The sequence below is a fragment of the Natator depressus genome, chromosome 4 (assembly GCF_965152275.1).
Source record: "Natator depressus isolate rNatDep1 chromosome 4, rNatDep2.hap1, whole genome shotgun sequence".
NCBI classification, from domain to species: domain Eukaryota; kingdom Metazoa; phylum Chordata; order Testudines; family Cheloniidae; genus Natator; species Natator depressus.
Genome location: NC_134237.1, coordinates 51,885,167 through 51,905,468, shown reverse-complemented (window position 1 = coordinate 51,905,468; position 20,302 = coordinate 51,885,167). Strand labels below are relative to the sequence as shown.

The window sequence follows — 20,302 nt, the reverse complement described above, 5'->3', positions numbered from 1 at the left end:
TGGTGTCATCTTTAAGTGTTTTTTAAACCTGCAGCTTTCCTTGTTGTTTGTTTTTTTTTTTTTTTTCAAAAAAGGAGGGGGTCTCTTACTTGAATGAGATAACTGAATGTTCTGATCACATTGGGGCGTGCTAGAACAAGATGTTTCAAGTAAACGGTGTTTGCATATTTGCTGAATAGTGGTTTAAAATGCTGTGATCAGGGCCCCAGGGAGCCACACTGGAGTTACTCAGTTAGGGTGAACTGCAAAGAATGGGGCAGACAATCCCCAAAGCTGGTGGATATTCCAATACTTAGATTTACCAAACCAGCACAAAACAGCTTCTGTAATACGTCACTGGTTACCCAGAAGCCAACAACACAGTTCCCTTAAAGCAACCCAGCCTTAGGCCTCCACCCAGACACCCAAGTCAAATATGATGAGGATTACTGAAAATCTTATTCATCATATAAGAAAGTTCTACCAATCCCAAAGGATTGGACACATTACTTGCCAGGTTAATCAGTATTCCAGATCTTACCCAAATACACGCTTAGAGCCAATCCTTATTAACTAAACTAAAATTTATTTAAAAAGAAGAGAGAGAGAGTGTATTGGTTAAAAGATCAGTATACATACAGACATGAGTACAATTCTTAGATCAGATTCATAGTAGAGATGGTGAGCTTTGTAGTTGCAAAGAGTTCTTTCAGAATTAGTCCATAGGTTATCGTCCAGTGTTCATATTCAGGGTGATCCAGATGGGACTGGATATCTGTCTTACAACCCAAGCTTCCTCTGCATGAAGCATCAAGCTGATCGGAGATAAAAAGGATCAGGACCCAAGACATCTTTATAGAGTTCCAGGCCTTCTTTTGACAGCTTGGAGTCCTTATGCGAACAATAGGCAATCATGGAGACTTTGAAGTAGACCTATTTCCTAAGCATCATCGGTAATTAGCTACAGGGATTAACATAAGGCAATTGCCTGTCTTCCACCATTCGCAGGTGATTTGCTATACATTTCAAAGAGAGATGAATATAGTGATATCACTGTGTTTACAGTTCATTTAAATGTTAATGTTTTCTTTTGATCTCTGAATTAATAGAATACAGCATAGACAGGGACTGCTCGATTACATTGTTAACCGCTAACAATATATATGTAAACACACAGAAACAGAGACATTATCTACCAATATCTCCCTAAAGGTTGAATTGGGGGTCTATTAGCCTGCAAGCAGCTTAACCCTTTCTGGCCATGTGTCACAAATGCAAATAAATATTTTAAATAGTCTGAAAAAGTGAAATAATGCTTTACTGAAATGTTTGAAATCTGAACAACTGCCATTTTCCATTTTATTTTGCTGCTTTTTTTATTTTCTCATTTTCTGGTTTCCTTAGCTGAAAACCAAATTTTAATAACAACCTCACTCATATGAAAGTGCCTCTTTTAATCTATGAAGTACTGATGAACAAAGGAAGATACGCCTGTAGTCTTGTGTTCTGCTAGGCTCTCAGGTGTCAGTCCTGACAACTAGATTATACAATTCCACACACGCCTCCCATTCATCGCTAAACTTCCTGATCAAGCACTGCACAACCATTGCATTGACTTTCTTTCCTTCAACATCATAACAAAGGCATAACAAGAACCAGTGGCTGGAAACTGACACATTCAAGGTAGAAGTTAGACACATTTTTAACAGTGAGGGTGATTAACCCCCTGGAACAAACTACCAAGGAAAGTGGTAGATTCTCCATCTCTCGACATCTTCAGATCAAGACTGGATGCCTGTCTGGAAGTTATGTTTTAGCCAAATACAAGTTAAAGTCTCAATACAAGGGTAAATGGGTGAAATTTAATTGCCTGTGAATATACAGGAGGTCAGACTAGCTGAACCAATGGTCCTATCAGGCTTTAGACTCTATGAAACTTCATCTTAGATCCGTTCCAAACTGACTTCTGCTTTCTCTGCTACTTTAATTGCTCTCATTGAAGTCTTTAATGATCTCTTCGTGACCATATTTCAGGACCTCTACTTATCTTCATCTTCTCTGCTGATTTTTGATGTTGTCAGCTTTCTTCTTCTTCTTCTTCTTCTTCTTGACATCTGATGCTGATTGGGTTTTTGAGATAATGTCCTCCCTTGCTCTTCTTCCCACCTTTGATAGTTCTGTCCATATCTCTCTTGGTGGGTTCTCCTCTTCTCCTCTCTCTGGAGGTTTCCCCAATGCTCTGTCCTTGTCTCCTAGCCATTCTCACTTAATGCCCTGCCTCTAGATAATCTCACCAGCTCATATGTTTTCAGGTGTGATCTCTGAAAAATCTGTTTCTCCACTGAATAACTGCTCCTTACATTGACTCCTGCATCTCATTTTATCTCTGGCATCTCCTCTTTGATGTCTTATAATCAGTTTAAACTGATGACGTGGTCAAAGGAGACTCCTAATCTTCCATTCCCAACCACCAACCTTCTTTCACTCTTGACACACCATAATTTCTGTCATCTCAGGGTTATTTTCCTTGTCCCACAAATCCAGTCTCTATACAAGTCCTGCTAATTCTTCCTCCCCAACAATTCAAAGTTCCATCATTTTATTTGCATCACTACAGCCAAATCTCTCATTTTGGTATTCATTATATTCTGCCTCAACAACTGCAATAGCCTCTCTCTGGCCTCCCAAATGCACACTTTGTCCCCATCAAACCATACAAATTGCAGCTGCTAAAGTCCTTTTCCTTGCCGTCAAGTTGATCATGCCACTCTCTTCTGTAAAGAGGCTACCCATCCACCCTTGCATCTAATTTAAGCTTCTTTGCACCAATTTTAAAGCTCTGATTCTGCCCCTTATTGAGCTTTGCAACACCTCTCTTCTTGCTCCACTAGTATTCCCCTGCCATGTCCAGCTGTTTGTTAGCTTATCACACAATTGCCTCCATGTCCTCTCCCATGCAGCCCCATACATGGTACAACCTCCCTGCAAGCTCATCTGCAAAGCTCTACACCATTCACATTAGAAGTCTCTCTTAAAGAGTCACTTCTACCATGCTTCTTACAATGAATGGAGATTATTTTTATGTAAAATGTTATTGTTTCCCTTACCTTAACCTCCGTCTGTTTGTCTATTTATCCTTAGATTTTCCCTTAGAGCTCTTAAGACAGGGACTCATGCTTTCTTGAATATCTGGAAAGTGCTTAGCATGTTATGGGTACTACTGTAAAACAAGTATTTGTGTGATTCTGAGATGGGGCTCTTTTGAGAGGACTAGAGAAATCACTGTCATGTGCTAGAGTCTGGCACATTCCAGTCACATACTTGACAGCAATAAAACAAAATATATAATGTATACGTATTAAGATAACCTCCTCTCTGTAAGCAAGGAAAACATCAGTTTCACTGTTCTTTTTTTCAGCTAGAAGATGATATTGTAGCAAAACCTCAGTACATTCAGAAAATAAAAAACTTTGCTCTTAAACAGCCATCGGATGAGTGGATGATTCTTGAATTCTCTCAGCTTGGATTTATTGGTAAGTGTTGCAGCTTCTGCAGGATCATTAGCATACAGCTCAAACTCAGAGGTGCACTACTAATGTAAATTTTACATGGAATTGTGTTTCAACCCCTGGAAGGGCTAATCCCAAAACAACCCTGATTCTCTAGGAAATGCTACAACCATGTAAGACTCCCAGTCTATGTTCATAGTCTCTCACTGTCCATGCTGTATGGCACTGAGCCTGTAGGCATTATCCTTATAGTGCAGGATCCTATTAACCCAAGATCTAGTCACATTGTATTCATTCCCACAGGAAAAAGAGGTCCTGCCATGTTCCCAGCTCCTTTTTAACTGTCTACACACTTAACTGGACCCAGGAGTCAGCCCCTCCCTCCAAGACTGACAATTTGCACAATAATTGTAGGTGTGGCAGGCTTCCAAAGATGCTTATTGGGATGGATAGAGCCTTTATTTGCAATTGTGTAACTTATTCTGTTGAGAGATGGGAAACGTGGGTAGGAAGTGGTCCCAGGGGTGGTGGGGGTGCAGCTGCATAGCACCCCAAGGTGCAGAACATAGCTGCCCATCATCGAGCCCTGGATCAGAGCTTGGTGGAGAGGGTGGGCCTAGATACCTAACCCATTCCCAAAAACCAGGAGATCAACAGAAGGCTTTATCTTGACAGAGAGTCCATCTGGGGAAGACCCTGACTGTTCAAGGGCCCAAATCCCCAAAGTCCCCACATTAAGGCAAAAGCCTTTGGGGAAGCTGAAGGACATAACTATAATGAAAAGATGTGACCACCTGCTGCACCCCTGCCTGACCCCTTTGCAGCACTGGTGGTGAGTGTTCCCCTTTTACACATGTATACTTCAACATGCAAAGGTTTCTATATGTCTGTTGATGATCACATAGCAATTCCTAAAAATTCAAGATTAAAAATAAAATGCAGCCCCTTTGCAAATCTATTTTAAATTTTTCATAAAATTTTTAGAAGCTGTGTATCCTTGTTATGGCACAACCAGAATGATGCTCTAGGAGTAATTTTAAGTGGGTTAGATTGCCAAAATGTCAATGGGCCGTATTCTGCCTTTCGCTCCAATTGATTTCAAGTCAGTGGACTTTGACTCATTGTCAGTGGGAGCTATGCATTCTCATCCAAAGGTAAAACTTGGCCCATTGGTTGTTAGTGCCCCTTGAGTTTGTGCATTAAATCAGCTAAGTCATCATAAATTAGGAGTTGTTTGTTTTGCTTTAATAACTGTTAGTATAACTGAACTATCTGACAACATGGTAAGTAATCACAAAATATACATATTATGAGCAAACAACATTCTCAAGTTTAACAGTCTAGAAATACGAACAATGGGTAATTCAAAACTGATTTTGTTTCAACAAACATATTGAACTGCATCCTGCTCCTGAATGTTATGTAGAGGAAGCAAACTTGTAGACAAATCTATGGTTGGGTCATATAGGAGGGAAATGTCTATGCAGGATGCTTCCCTGTTCCATTTAGCAGCCTTCAGCTATCCTGCAAAGCAGGGAAATGAGACATTGGCTGGGGCTGGGAGTGAAGGTGGTGTGGGTTAAACTGAGATGAGTCTCCACACACACAGTTGCACCAGTTTAACTAAATCCATTTAAGATTACACCTTTAGCTAAACTGGTTCAACTTTGGCTATGACGATCTTATAGCAACATACACTGTACACTCCCCTAGCATGGATATAGATAGCAGCATAGATGGTGAGGCACTGCTTAGGTGAAGAGAGTTAAGACATGCCTGAACCTCAGGGTATGTACTCTACACTGTTCAATACACTCCCAAGCAGGTTCCTTTCATTGCCAGAGCCTTTCCCTGACCAGGAGAGGCTCCAGCAGCAACCTGCAGTAGGTAATGGTTCCAGCATTGGGGAGCTGCTGGAGTCTTTCCCTGCTGCCCCAGAGCCTTTTACTGTGGCATGCAGCTACACACACAGCCTGCTTTTCCCTGTGGATTGTAGCTACACATACACCACATGCCGCTGCTGTTATACCAATAAATTAAAAACCAGCAGGATCTTATTAAAAGGAAAAAGGCAAAATACCACATTTATTGTGAATACAGAAAGAATCATAGTAAGCAGTTAGTTATAGTTATAACATTCCATTCAATCTCATATTTATTCACACATTCATTCATACACACACACACACACAGAGGTTCTGCAAGGTTGTTATCATAGTTACCAGCCTTAGAGTTGCTCATGCCAAGCCACTGGCCAGGTGGCCTGGACATGAGGAGGGAGCAGGGCCTTGTCAGATGCTCATCTGATGCTCCTGGAAGTTGGTTTGCAGAATCAGACCCCAAAGTTCTCACTTTCTAGAGTCCATTTTTATAGGAATTTCTTCCTATGCCAGTCTATGGCAATTGCTTCATCATGCTGTTGCTGAATCAATCAGCAGATGGCACATTCCTGACTGCTCCGTGCTGCTAGATGTTATCTTGTTCTTTGGTTCTCCCATTCTTGAGGCTGTTGGGTGGATTCCAGTCTGCCCTCCGGAGGTCCTCTAGTTATTTCCACTTGACGCCTTCTTCAGCCGATGGACACTGGATTCTTAGGCTGGCACCTCCCTGATCATTCAGTTATTACCCACACCAAGCATCCATCCACATACATCCTCTATCTCTATTTTAATCACAATTGTTAATACAACAAAAGGGCGGGGAGTCTCTGGGTGCTGTTTCTGTTGTTACAGAGTATTGCTTTGAGTCTCTCTCTCTGTGTGAATTGCTTTGAGAACAGACTCTGTCTTAGAATGTACTAACGCAATTAGCAGCTTGCAAGTTTCACACATAGAAGGAGAGAACCAGTACCAAAAACCAAGAGACCTCTTAGTTAGAAATACCCTGGAATTTAAACTATGGGGAATCAAACTCATTTGTGATTTTAATACAGAACTTCTTTAATATGATCCAACATAATCCCCCTTTTGACACTAAGATTTATAATCGTCAGTGTCACTTTCTATGTAGCCTATTCAAAAGAAGGTACTGTGAGGCAATTTGAGTTTGTGATTCCAATTCATCCCACATACATGATCCTAGTGATGTATCTTTACTACAAGGTTCTGGGGCAACAGGCAAGGTGAGGCACACCCACTTTTGAGGAGTCCATTCGGTACAACCTCTAGTGTCCAATAGCTTCCCTCCCTCCCCAACCCAATGGCTTGAGGTCCAGGGTAGCCAGAAGGATCCCATGTGTAATATGGGGAGTGGGTTAACCTTCAATACCTTTGCCTCCAGGGACTGTTGGTGTGCAATTTTGACAACAATTTCTCCCATTAACAAGTCTGGTTTTACAATACTGGAAACATATTGCATCCATTCATATTGATAAGTGTCAAACAGTGATCTCTTTCTTTGTTTAACAAATGCATCAAACCCTTAATATTTCCCAATATGACCCAGAACATTTCGTGTTCCAAAGTAGCTAGTGCAAGTATCTGCATTTCAGTGCATCCCATAGCTATGGCTGTGTAGTTTCCTACTTCTAAATTTTTTTTTTCTTATGCATAAGCCATGTGGTAGTATTAAGCCATTGCCAAAGATTCCATCGGGCTTTTAGATTACCCAGACCAATTTGGACCAAGTCTACATTGGCATGTACTTGTTTTTGTATCAGGCTGTCCTGTAGTTGGGACAGAGAGCTTAATTTATTTTTAATTACCTGCAGGTCTTTAGTATTTTTTTTTAAACACACAACAGTGCTAGCAACAAGACAAAACATAGAATACAAAACACAATTTCTATTGTGACAGTAGATTCATGGTATTGGGTTGCTTTTCAGCTGGCATCAGCTTTTCCTGATTTTCTGAAAGACAAAAAGAACATGTTTCTACCCCTTTTGGGGTGCCAGATTATTGCTTAAAATATTTTTTTTACAAATACCCTTGCTGATTGTAGGCAAAACGGAGGAATTGCCCCCACATTTTCCTGTTTTTGTTCTATAGGCAGGCCAGGTTTCAATGGCTTCTATCTTTTAAGGGTTATGGGGAAATTATCCCACTGTTTAGTCGTTAAATCCCTGAGGTGGGGTACCTCAGTTTCCCTTCTTATACAGCAGACCAAGTTTATAATGTTTTTCCTGCTGTGTTAAGCTTTAAGTTTATTTACAGGTAATAGCTGAGAAGCATCATTACCATATGACCTTAAAGGATTTTTCCAAAAATCATACACACTCTACATTGTTACGGGGTACTTATCATTACATTTATTAAAATTATCTTGTTATCCCATGCCTTTTATTTAGACAATTTGTTTGCTGACCAGGTGTGTCCTTTATCTGCAGCTCCTTTGTGCTGCTAGTTCTTTCCTTCCTTTATCATTTAGGTAATTTGCATTTTAACAGACGCTTCCTGCTTTTGGATTTAAAGCCATCAGCAGCTCAGAGACTCTATCTTAAAAGGGACACAAACAACTTTCACCAGAGTTTTGATTACTTTTAACTTCTGTTTCCAAAACACACAGCAATCTGAAAAAGAAATCCCAACCTATTGTGGCTCCCTTTGGAGCCCTAATAGCATTTTAATTAAGTAGCATGGTATGTTTGCATTTCTTTTGCCCCTTCTACAATATACCCTGCACATGTTCTGGGGCAAATGCACATTCCTTCCATAGTTTAACTTCTATAACATTATCCAGATCATAAGGTGTCATTATTTTATTTATTTTTTTTTTTTTGCTTACAGAAAGTTTTCATGTACCTTTATCCAAGTGACAGTCTGATTACTCAGAGCCATTTTAAGACTCAGTGTTTCTAACATTGCTTCTTTTTGTTTTGTGCACCTCATCCCTGCTGTTGCTTCAGAGGGGCACTGTCTTTTTTAATTTCTTATTTTTTTTTCTACAGCTCTCATCTGCTATTTTGTTACAAAACCAAACGAAAACCAACCAAACAAACAAAAAGAATCCAGAATTTTTTTTTCTCCTGATTTTGACTGCCCTGCTGCAGCCACAACTTAAAAACATTTTAAATTTTGTAAAGCATTGAGTTACCTTTTAAGGGTTAAATGCCAAATCCCAAAGCCAAACAACACTAATTACCTGTGTCTAGCAAAAAGGTCTGTCAGTTTTGCAACTTTGAATTAAAAAGTCAAATGAATTTTTAGTGGCATTATTTAAAACAAAAACAAAACCAATTGGTCCTTAGAACTTTACATATTTACACACACACACAGATAGATACATACACATTTTCTTTTCCTTAACATCCCACACTGCTCTGTTTTTTACATCTTATATTCCCTTTATACATTTGAGGCAGTTAAGTTCCAATAGAACCCCCTTATGTTCTTTTAGCAAATTTGACTAAATTGTCCAGTCAAATGATTTTAATCAGGTAGTTTATTTTTGCCTGGCTAATTTACAGACATTCCTTTGGAAAAGGGACCATTTTTCCTTCAGAATGGCTGCAAAGAAACCAAGAATGCTCTTTCTCTAACACTTTTCCTTTTTAACATTTTCACAAAGTTTAGTTGCTTAATTCCCTCCAGCCTCTGCAGAGTTAACTTTTTTACTCTTTTCTCTTTGTAATTATGCCTGGGGGTGCCGTACATAGGACCTTCTCCCCCTTTACCTGCGTCCCTCCAGCCTCTGCAGAGTTAACTTTTTCACTCTTTTTGTATTCTTTCACTATTTTCAGCTGGCTTTGGGTATTTGTAGCCAGCGCCTTCCAATTGTCTGCTCCCTTTTCCATTTGTGCCTTTTCCTCTTTACATGAAGACAAGCAGAGGGAAGAATCCTTACATGCCTCCCACAACAACCAAATTGCTGCTGCATCTCTTTTGGCAGCACTAGAAGGTTTGTATATGAGGATATACTGAGCCAATCTATCCTCCAGGTCCGAAATAGTGCAGACATCAGCTAGGGCTTGTTTAGTCCAAGGACTGTGCCCAAATTTTTGAAGGATTTGTTTAAAAGGTGTAATTTCTTTAACAAAAGGTGAGGTTGGAGTTCCTTCTGACTCCATTCCTCCCTCTGGTACTGGCTTACCCTGTTTTCTTTTAAACATCTTAACATGGATATTTCAATCTCTTTGTCACTCCTGGTATTACTTAGCAAGTGACACAGCCTAGATTCTGAAATCATAGCTTAATCTATGCGTTTTTCCACTGCTACCTTCCCGGAGGCCAGCAGGTCCCCTGCTACCTCCCCGGAGGCCAGCAGGTCTGGTTAACCTGTTCTTCCCTGCTACCTTCTCAGAGGCCAGCAGGTCCCCTGCTACCTTCCCGGAGGCCAGCAGGTCTAGTTTAATCTGTTTTCCCTGCTACCTTCCCAGAGGCCAGCAGGTCCCCTGCTACCTTCCCGGAGGCCAGCAGGTCTAGTTTAATCTGTTTTCCCTGCTACCTTCTCGGAGGCCAGCGGGTCCCCTGCTACCTTCTCGGAGGCCAGCGGGTCTGGTTAACCTAATAGAAATGCCTAGCTCAATAGAGCTGGCGGTGTGCACACCAATATTTACAATAACTGAGGTTTTTTACCAGTATTCCCCCTTTCGCAATTCTCCACCAAAATGTTATACCAATAAATTAAAAACCAGCAGGATCTTATTAAAAGGAAAAAAGCAAAATACCACATTTATTGTGAATACAGAAAGAATCATAGTAAGCAGTTAGTTATAGTTATAACATTCCATTCAATCTCATATTTATTCACACATTCATTCATACAAACACACACGCGCACACACAGGTTCTGCAAGGTTGTTATCATAGTTACCAGCCTTAGAGTTGCTCATGCCAAGCCACTGGCCAGGTGGCCTGGACATGAGGAGGGAGCAGGGCCTTGTCAGATGCTCATCTGATGCTCCTGGAAGTTGGTTTGCAGAATCAGACCCCAAAGTTCTCACTTTCTAGAGTCCATTTTTATAGGAATTTCTTCCTATGCCAGTCTATGGCAATTGCTTCATCATGCTGTTGCTGAATCAATCAGCAGATGGCACATTCCTGACTGCTCCGTGCTGCTAGATGTTATCTTGTTCTTTGGTTCTCCCATTCTTGAGGCTGTTGGGTAGATTCCAGTCTGCCCTCCGGAGGTCCTCTAGTTATTTCCACTTGACGCCTTCTTCAGCCGATGGACACTGGATTCTTAGGCTGGCACCTCCCTGATCATTCAGTTATTACCCACACCAAGCATCCATCCACATACATCCTCTATCTCTATTTTAATCACAATTGTTAATACAACAAAAGGGCGGGGAGTCTCTGGGTGCTGTTTCTGTTGTTACAGAGTATTGCTTTGAGTCTCTCTCTCTGTGTGAATTGCTTTGAGAACAGACTCTGTCTTAGAATGTACTAACGCAATTAGCAGCTTGCAAGTTTCACACATAGAGGGAGAGAAACAATACCAAAAACCAAGAGACCTCTTAATTAGTAATACCCTGGAATTTGAACTATGGGGAATCAAACTCATTTGTGATTTTAATATAGAACTTCTTTAATATGATCCAACACTGCCAGCAAAGATAAGGCTGGAACATGTAGACCAGGCCTAATCCTGCAAGTGCTGTATTCCCATCTAGCATCGACTCCAACACTTAACACAATTTTAAAGGTGTTTAACTGCATCTACAGTACGTGCTAACAGGTGTTTCATATGGGATTAGTAAACAGGAGATGAATTGTTTTGTTTTGTGTTTTTTTTGTTTAAATCATGCTCTTTCCTTGTTTAGACACAATTTATGGGTGAAAGCCTGACCCCACTGATGGGAGGTTCCCCCACCATGGGAGGTTCCAACAAACATATTGAGGAAAATCGTGGAAGCTCCTTCACTGGAGGCTGGATAGGCTTCAAAAGGAGGCTGGATAGCCATCTGTCTTGGATGGTTTAATCACAACAAATTCTGCATTTTGGCAGGGGGTTTAAACTACATGACCCTTGTGGTCCTATGGTTCTGTGATTCTAATGGTAAAACTTCTGTTAAGTTCAGTAAGGTCTGGGTTCTACCCTATGTGTTTGGGTGCAGGAAGAAAACATGGGCTGTAGTGATATGCAACAGGACTAAATATGACTGAAATGTGTGATTTCTTTTATTTTGTTTTCAGGAAAGTTGTTTAGGACTAAAGATTTACCACTCATAGTAGAATTCTTTTTAATGTTCTACAAAGATAAGCCCATAGACTGGCTTCTAGACCACTTTCTCTGGGTTAAAGTATGCAATCCAGAAAAGGATCCAGTAAGTATTTCCATATTTTATGACTACAAAATAAATTATATTATAAATCACAGTTAATACATGATTCAGTTTCAAAAACAGAAAAGTAAAAATCCCTAAAACACATTTATGCAGTCTGGAATTTGTAAACAGTTGTTGGGGATTGTACTGTAATGTGATTCAAAGTATAATTTAACTGAACTACTAGCTTGGACATCTTGTGTTAATAGTTTGTTTGATTTCATTCCGGAATGAAGTAAGCATACACAACTATATTATTAACCAGTAAAAGCAATGCTTGCTACTTAATATATGCTATGGCAACATGGGAATTAAAATGGCAAGAACAAAGATTAAAAGTAAACATCAAACTATTAAAATGTTCCTTCTAAGAAACCTAATGAGGAAAAATAAGAATTTAGGTTCTAGTACTATAGATGGCTTGTGTGGGCAGACTTTGCATTTACATGAAGCTCCACTGATTTTAATGGGGCTTCTTATGGGTTCAGGAGTTTGCCTGTGTAGTCAATTGCAGAATTAGAGCCTTATGTAGCATATTGTATTGAGACTTAGCATTTGATTTCATAGTATTTTCAGACTGCTAGGATACTTAAGATAAAATTTATGCATTACTAATCAACACCTTAGTTTATTAAAACCACCAGTTTTAAAATCTAATTTGTTTGAAACTGTTCATGCTATTTACCTTTTATATTTCCCTCTGTTTAGAAGTGGAAGACTGGTTTGTTTCTAGTCTGTTTCACTGTCTGGTTTCATGAGTTAGGAAAAGGCTGTAGTATTTGTTTGCAAATAATGCAGGAAAGTGTTTGGAGCAAAACCAACCTAATGTACTTGTTTTAACTGAAACTGAAATAAACAGTTCCAGGTAATATTGGAGAAGGTGCCATTTCTAGAGTTCCAAATGTTTCCAATAGCATTTTAACTGTGTGATTCTTTAAAATAGTTCTATTTTTACACTCCTTTTCACTTGTTTAGATGGTACTTGAGTGTTCTCTAACTCCCACACTTAGACAGCCTGTGGTGCCTTTTGTCACCAGTCATGGCCTTCTTAGATCCTGGGCTAGGTTAAGCTCTCCTGAAGAGGACTGCTGACTACACTACAGGGGGGCAACAAGAGGTTTCCCTCCACCCTAGTTTTTAGAGCGCAGATGGTTTTACTTGAGAATAGGATAATGACAGTTCTCACTCTTTGTGGTTTTTTTAAGTGTTTTGCATGTGTATTATTTTTTGTTGGTATGGGTGGAAAATGACTCCACGTGAGAAAGATATGGGATGTGTAAATGGGTGAGTGAAGAGAGTTGAGCAAGTGGGCTTAAAAAGACTCATTATGATGACACGCTGTAGGGAAGATGAGCTTTGGGGATGGCAGAAGGTGGCTTGTTTTAAGCTCCACCAGTATAAAGAGGACTTAAAACTGCCTTAAGGAGGCAGCTGAGGATTCCCCCAGCATGGCGTTTCACACTCCCCACTTAAGCATAGGAGGAACCAGGATTTTACTCCAGTCATCCTGGGCTGGCAACCCTGGAGCTCTAATTTATCCAGGGCCTGAAGTGGCCCCAATATGCGTCTGATGCACCAACAAGGAGTGATGGAAAGATGTTATAATGTCACCTCTTCCCCCTCCGTATTCCTCAGATGTGCTGAGCTCAGCTCCTAAGGACTGAGCCCTTAGTTTTCATTTAAAAAAAAAAAAGTTGGTAGCCCATAAGTTTGTGAATCATACATAAACCAGGAAGATAAAATAGCATGTGTCTCTGCTTCTGTGTTTGCTTCAAGTTGGCAAAAGTAGAGTGATGACGACAAGTTTCTAGTGACAGGTTTCAGAGTAACAGCCGTGTTAGTCTGTATTCGCAAAAAGAAAAGGAGTACTTGTGGCACCTTAGAGACTAACCAATTTATTTGAGCATGAGCTTTCGTGAGCTACAGCTCACTTCATCGGATGCATACCGTGGACACTGCAGAAGACATTATATACACAGAGACCATGAAACAATACCTCCTCCCACCCCACTCTCCTGCTGGTAATAGCTTATTTAAAGTGATCATCAAGTTGGGCCATTTCCAGCACAAATCCAGGTTTTCTCACCCTCCGCCCCCCCCCCCCCCACAAACTCACTCTCCTGCTGGTAATAGCCCATCCAAAGTGACCACTCTCTTCACAATGTGTATGATAATCAAGGTGGGCCATTTCCAGCACAAATCCAGGTTTTCTCACCCCCCCCCCCTTTTCCCAAAAACACACACACACACACACACAAACTCACTCTCCTGCTGGTAATAGCTTATCCAAAGTGACCACTCTCCCTACAATGTGCATGATAATCAAGGTGGGCCATTTCCAGCACAAATCCAGGTTTTCTCACCCCCCCCCCACCCCCATACACACACAAACTCACTCTCCTGCTGGTAATAGCTCATCCAAAGTGACCACTCTCCCTACAATGTGCATGATAATCAAGGTGGGCCATTTCCAGCACAAATCCAGGTTTTCTCACCCCCCCCCCCCCACAAACTCACTCTCCTGCTGGCAATAGCTCATCCAAACTGACCACTCTTGTGGGGAGAGTGGTCAGTTTGGATGAGCTATTGCCAGCAGGAGAGTGAGTTTGGGGGGGGGTGAGAAAACCTGGATTTGTGCTGGAAATGGCCCACCTTGATTATCATGCACATTGTAGGGAGAGTGGTCACTTTGGATGAGCTATTACCATCAGGAGAGTGAGTTTGTGTGTGTATGGGGGTGGGGGGGTGAGAAAACCTGGATTTGTGCTGGAAATGGCCCACCTTGATTATCATACACATTGTAAGGAGAGTGGTCACTTTGGATAAGCTATTACCAGCAGGAGAGTGAGTTTGTGTGTGTATGGGGGTGGGGGGGTGAGAAAACCTGGATTTGTGCTGGAAATGGCCCACCTTGATTATCATACACATTGTAAGGAGAGTGGTCACTTTAGATAAGCTATTACCAGCAGGAGAGTGGGGCGGAGGGGAGGTATTTTTTCATGTTTTGTGTGTATAAAAAGATCTACACTTTCCACAGTATGCATCCGATGAAGTGAGCTGTAGCTCACAAAAGCTTATGCTCAAATAAATTGGTTAGTCTCTAAGGTGCCACAAGTACTCCTTTTCTTTTTGCGAATACAGACTAACATGGCTGTTACTCTGAAACCTATCAGGTAAATTGGTTATCTAATCAAATTGATATTTAAAAGTCACTGAGGCATATATAAATTAAGGTTACATTCACAGTGTGATTGGAACAAATCTGTTGGTTGTCTCCCATTTTCTCCCCTGGATCCTGAGGATTGCAAGGATCTTAATTGAACTTCAGTACAAGTTAGAGTAGACTCACCATTCCTATAATGCAGTGGTTCTCAACCGGGAGTCTGTCGCCCCCTGGAGGTCTGTGAGCCATTTGGGGCCGGGGGTGCAAGCCCCCATGGCTGAAGCCTCAAGCCCCGGTGCCCCCCGCGGGGCTGATGTCATGAGCTGAAGCCTGGAGCCCCGGTGTCCCCCATAGGGCTAAAACACACAGCTTCTAGCTACCTCCCTGCCTCCATCCTGAACTACCCTCTGCTTGCATATAGCTCCTAGCTATCCCCTGCCTGCATTCTGAGTGGTTCTCAAACTTTTTAAGATGAGCCCTCCTTTTTGAGTTATAATTTTTGGTTGCACCCCTGTCCCTACAACCCAGACAGGCTGGGTGGCCTGCTGAGGTGTGGCCCGTGGTGGAGGTGGCATTCCCTCCCTGGGCTCTAGCATGTGGAGCTGGCCTGAGTCCTGCCAGGCCCTGTCCCCTGCCCCAAATAGAAGTCAAATTATGCCTGTGCCCAAAGGCCCCACCCCACCTGGTGGTCAGAGCCCCAAGTCCTCTCCCCCCCCCCACCCCCACACTCTGGCCCTGGATTTTAATAGCATGTTGTGGGGCGGGAGGAGGGGTCTGAAAGAAAGAGGTTGAGAACCCCTGCTATAGTGTATCATGCTCTACCTTTGCACACAACACACCCTAGGCTGGGACCCTAGGCCTACTGAGGATTCCTCTATGATTGCAATATCCTCCTAAGTTGCTTTAAGGTGGTTAAGTCCCTTTTGCATTGCTGCAGTGGCACAAAAAGGGACTTATTGGGGACCAAGGTTCTGGTGTAGTATTTTGTAGTCACTGTGATTATGGTAAAATATGGTATAGCTACACATTGATTCCACCAGCAGGGACAATAACGTGTCAAATTGTATCTTTTTGTTTCAAAAGTGTAGCACCCTTTTCTAAAGAAACAGCTGCCAGTGCACTGATTTGCATTCACTCCCCTTTTCTAGCATTGTTTTACTGAACATCTGCTTTAGCCACAAATATAAAAACACTTTTTTCTATTTATATGCTCTCAGCTATCTTTGTGTATCTAATTAGTACTTCGATAAGAGCCATAAATCCCATCTGAGATTTTGCATTTGAGCTAGTTAGATGCAGCTTTTCCATCCCTTTTCACTTTACCTAGTACTGATAGAATTTACATAACACCTTTAATCTATAGCGCTCAAAACACTTTACAAGGTTGGTTAAATATTATCATGCCCATTTTAAAGATGTGGAAGCTGGGGTACAGGGAGGTTAAGTGACTTACCAGGGTTGCACAGTGATTCAGTGATGAGCTGAGAGTAGAACCCAGCTTCTGCCTGTAGTCTTGTGCTTTATTCTATTTAAGTCATGAGGCTTCCTTATATTTATCATTATGGCCTACTATATTTAGTGTATCAAACTGCACTGCTGTTTACATCCAGAGCACAAATCAGTTTTAGGGGAATATTCTCATATCTGAGAAAACACACGGATGGAACAAGACATTGCAGAAATTCTTACTGAACGGCAGTTACTTGCATTTCCCAGTTTGTCACTTAATTGTCCGAAGTTATACCTAAATTAGAACACTAAGATTTAAACCCAGTGCTTGAGAGCTCCACGTCATTTTCAGGATGATCCAGCATAATGTTGTAACAATTGCCTGTATCAAACACAACAGAAAGAGCCAGGAGTGGAAAAGTGACCAGGATCTACAACAAGATGGTCAATGCAGATTATGGTCAGAGCTGTTTGGTAAAAGTGATATGATGAGCTCAAAAAGCAAACTGAATTTTTTCAGACAGAACCTGCAATAAAATACAACTAAACTTGTGCTAGGATTACATTCCTCCACACTTTAGACAGAAATATAGATAGGAAAGTGGTCTTTAGTTGATTTCTCCTATTGTTATTTCTTTGACCAAAAAAACCCCAAACAAAACCTAATAACATTCAAACGTTCAGAGAGAATAGAGGCTTAAGTGAAGAGTTCCAATTCTGCCTTATGTGAATGGTTCTTAAGGAGTCTCACTGAAGTCATTGGGATACTCACCAAAGGATTACTTTTGTGAATATGGATTGCAGGACAAAGCCTGTAGCTATAGCTATGTAATGAAATTGAATTACTGATGGTAGGACGGATCTCTTTGTTGTTGAGGGGGAAAAAATTCATACACATGACCCTTTTTATTTCCTTTCCAGAAACATTGTGAACAGCAAAAGGCTTATTTACGTATCCGTTCTAAGCCATCTCTTTTTCAGCACGTGGGAATTCATTCATCTTTGGTTGGAAAAATACAGAATTTAAAAGTAAGACTCTTAAAAAATTTTCCACTATATTTCTAAATTATTTGTGTGAATTCTGACTTGTTTGCTTTTTGAACCGAAAAACATTGTGTATTTGGTGATAAATTTCATGTACCAGAAGTCAGATTAATGGAGGAGAGAGATGAGAGGACCATATTAATTTGTAATCTGAACTGAGTGGGGGAAATACACTCACAGGACATATTAGGATATCTTCCCTGAGTCTGGGCCTTCAATTAATTAGTAGTAGTACCATCATAGTGCCCAGGATCCCTCTGGATGGATCAGGGCCCATTGTACTAGGCAATGTACAGACACACCAAAAAGACAGTTCCTGCCCCAAAGTGCTCACAATCTAAATATAAAACAAGAGACAACAGAAGGATACAGACAAATGGGGAAGCATAAGGAAACAATGAGACAATATTGGTCAGCAGGATAAGCCGTGGTCTGAGGACACCAGCATGCTAACTGTTGTCAATTTTTTTGTAGGCATCATGGCAAAGGAAAGTTTTGAGGAGGGATGTGAAGGAGGATAATGAGGTAGCTTTGCAGATGTTTGAGGCCCACCTCCTAACTGTGAGGGGTGGCATGGTAGAAAGCACAAAAGTCTTTGTTTGAAACTTTAACAAGTAGGCAATGGAGATTGGCCTCAGGAGCTGAGCAGAGGCTGGAGTCAACGTCTCAATAGTTAATGGAAGATGATAGGTAGGGACTGACCATGAAAGGCATTGAAAGTGAAGACATATGTGTTAGAGATAGAGCAGGAGGACCCAGAGGCAGATTGAATAGACGGGCTTCTTTATTGCTGTACTTGTTCCCCTCGACCCAATTGTCAAGTAAACACTGAATTAATTACAGCACACTCTTTTTATCTAAGTTAGTATGTAAATACCTGCATTTACTACAACACCCCCAAAACCCTTATAGAGTAATATGTATGCCTACACAATGAATATTAATAGCTATATACTGAATATAATTTCCCCGCCCCTGTTTACTGTTTACAGCATTAAGCATATTCTACTGACATTTTTACTTTGAAGATACCTTTCTTTGCAATAAATGCAGCCACAAATTCCCTTAATCAGCAGTTTTCAGGGAAGGGCGGAAGGGGCCATGACCCCAAGCTTGAAGGGAAGGGGAGATAACACTGCTTTACACAAAAAGTATCCTTTAGATCCCCACATTCCTTATGCAGCTGCAATGCTTATCAATCCTTAACAAGCAGAAGGGAAGGGAAAAGGGTAGCAACTTTATCAAGCGAAGAGACAGTGTGTGCCCGCGCCTACTCCCTATTACCATGCTAGCAGTTACCCAGGTCTTTACTTAACCCTTACATACCCCACCAATGTAGTTTGTCTCCCCTTTTATCACGTAAAATATAGTGGAGGGATTCAAAGATAAGGGTGATGTGGTCAACGTGGCAGGCTAGGAAAATGATCATTACAGTAGCATTTTGAATGGATATGAGTGGGGCATCTGCCAAGGGAAGAATGTTACAGTAATCAAGATGTGAGATGAGAGCCTAGTGACAATTTTCACTCTGTGGATGGATAAGAAAAAAAGTATCTTAAAGATCTTATACTGAAAGAATCTGCAAGATTTAGACGTAGCCTGGATGTGATGACCTAGAGAGAAGTCCAAGTCAAAGATAACTCCCAGCTTACCGGACTGGGTGGCGGACTGGTGGTGTTGTCCACAATGATTGAGAAAGGAGGTAGAGTGGTCGGCTTGGCAGGAGATGGGGAGGGGAGAGAAAAGAGTTTCTGTTTTAGCCATGTTGAACTTGAGCTGATGTCTAGACGTCCATGAGGAGATGTCAGTGAGACAAGCTGAGATTTTAGTTTGGACAGGAGGAGATGGGTCTGGAGTAGAGAGGTAGATCTGAGAGTCGTCAGCGTAGAGATGTCAGTTGAATTTGCGTTCGCAGATGAGATTACGTAGCGATAAGGTGTAAAGGGAGAAGAGAAGGGTACCAAGGACCCCGTCTGGAGCCCCCACAGAAAGTTGGAGGGGGGGACAAAGCAGGTCTTCCGAAGGACACAAGGAGTGATTAGAGAGGTAGGAGAAGAAGGAGAGGACAGAGTCACAAAAGCCAAGGGAAGACAATATTTCAAGAGGAGCATGGTCAGTTGTGTTGAAGGCAGCTGAAAGGTCAAGGAGAGTGAGGATGGAGTACTGGTCCTGAGCTTTGGCTAGGAAGAGGTCATAAGAGACTTTAGTGAGACCTGTTTCAGAGGAGTGCAAGGGGTGGAAGCTGAAATGGAGAGGGTCTAGGGTGGAATTTGGGAAGAGGAACTCCTGACAGCAATTGTATACAATGCATTTAATGAGCTTAGAGATGAAAGGGAGATGAGATGGTATTTAGAGAGGCACATGAGGTCAAGAGTGGGTTTTTCAATTACAGTGTCCTACTACAAACAATCAGAGGCTCTTCTACTTAAACTGGGGGAAAAACACCTTCTCAAGGAGGCCTCCTTTATTACGTCTAGATCATCTCAAATCCACAGTAGTCATATGCAAATACCGTCTCAAGAGACTCTGGAATGGCTACATAAACAATGTAAATAATACAAACTAGCATAGAGCTTGATTTCTAGTCTACCCACAAAAAGAAAAGGAGTACTTGTGGTACCTTAGAGACTAACCAATTTATTTGAGCATGAGCTTTCGTGAACTACAGCTCACTTCATCGGATGTCTACCCACAAAGATTCTCCTGAGGTTCCTGAGGAAATGGAGAGATTCCTTCTGGTAGCCTTTCCTCCTTAGATACTGGCCTTTCCTTATACGCTCCCCCCATTAGTAATGCACCACAGGTCTGTATTGCCTGTGGCATACCTCCTCCAATAAAGCAGTTGTTCTCACCATATAAGAGCACTTAAGTACAAGACTTCAAGACTTCAGTCAGTGCTGTATGATTACATAAAAATCACCATATTGGATCAGACCAATGGTTTGTGTAGTC

At 41.4% G+C, this 20,302-nt stretch overlaps 1 protein-coding gene across 1 annotated transcript in view; it reads left to right on the top strand.

The window, feature by feature from the left end:
* Window positions 1-20,302, top strand: part of MGAT4D (MGAT4 family member D) — a 109,041-nt gene that overhangs the window by 81,571 nt on the left and 7,168 nt on the right. Inside the window, exons 8-10 of the mRNA XM_074950029.1 lie at window positions 3,398-3,512; window positions 11,564-11,694; window positions 17,228-17,335. Of these exons, the coding sequence (XP_074806130.1) occupies window positions 3,398-3,512; window positions 11,564-11,694; window positions 17,228-17,335 (354 nt within the window). The remainder of the gene's footprint in view (window positions 1-3,397; window positions 3,513-11,563; window positions 11,695-17,227; window positions 17,336-20,302) is intronic.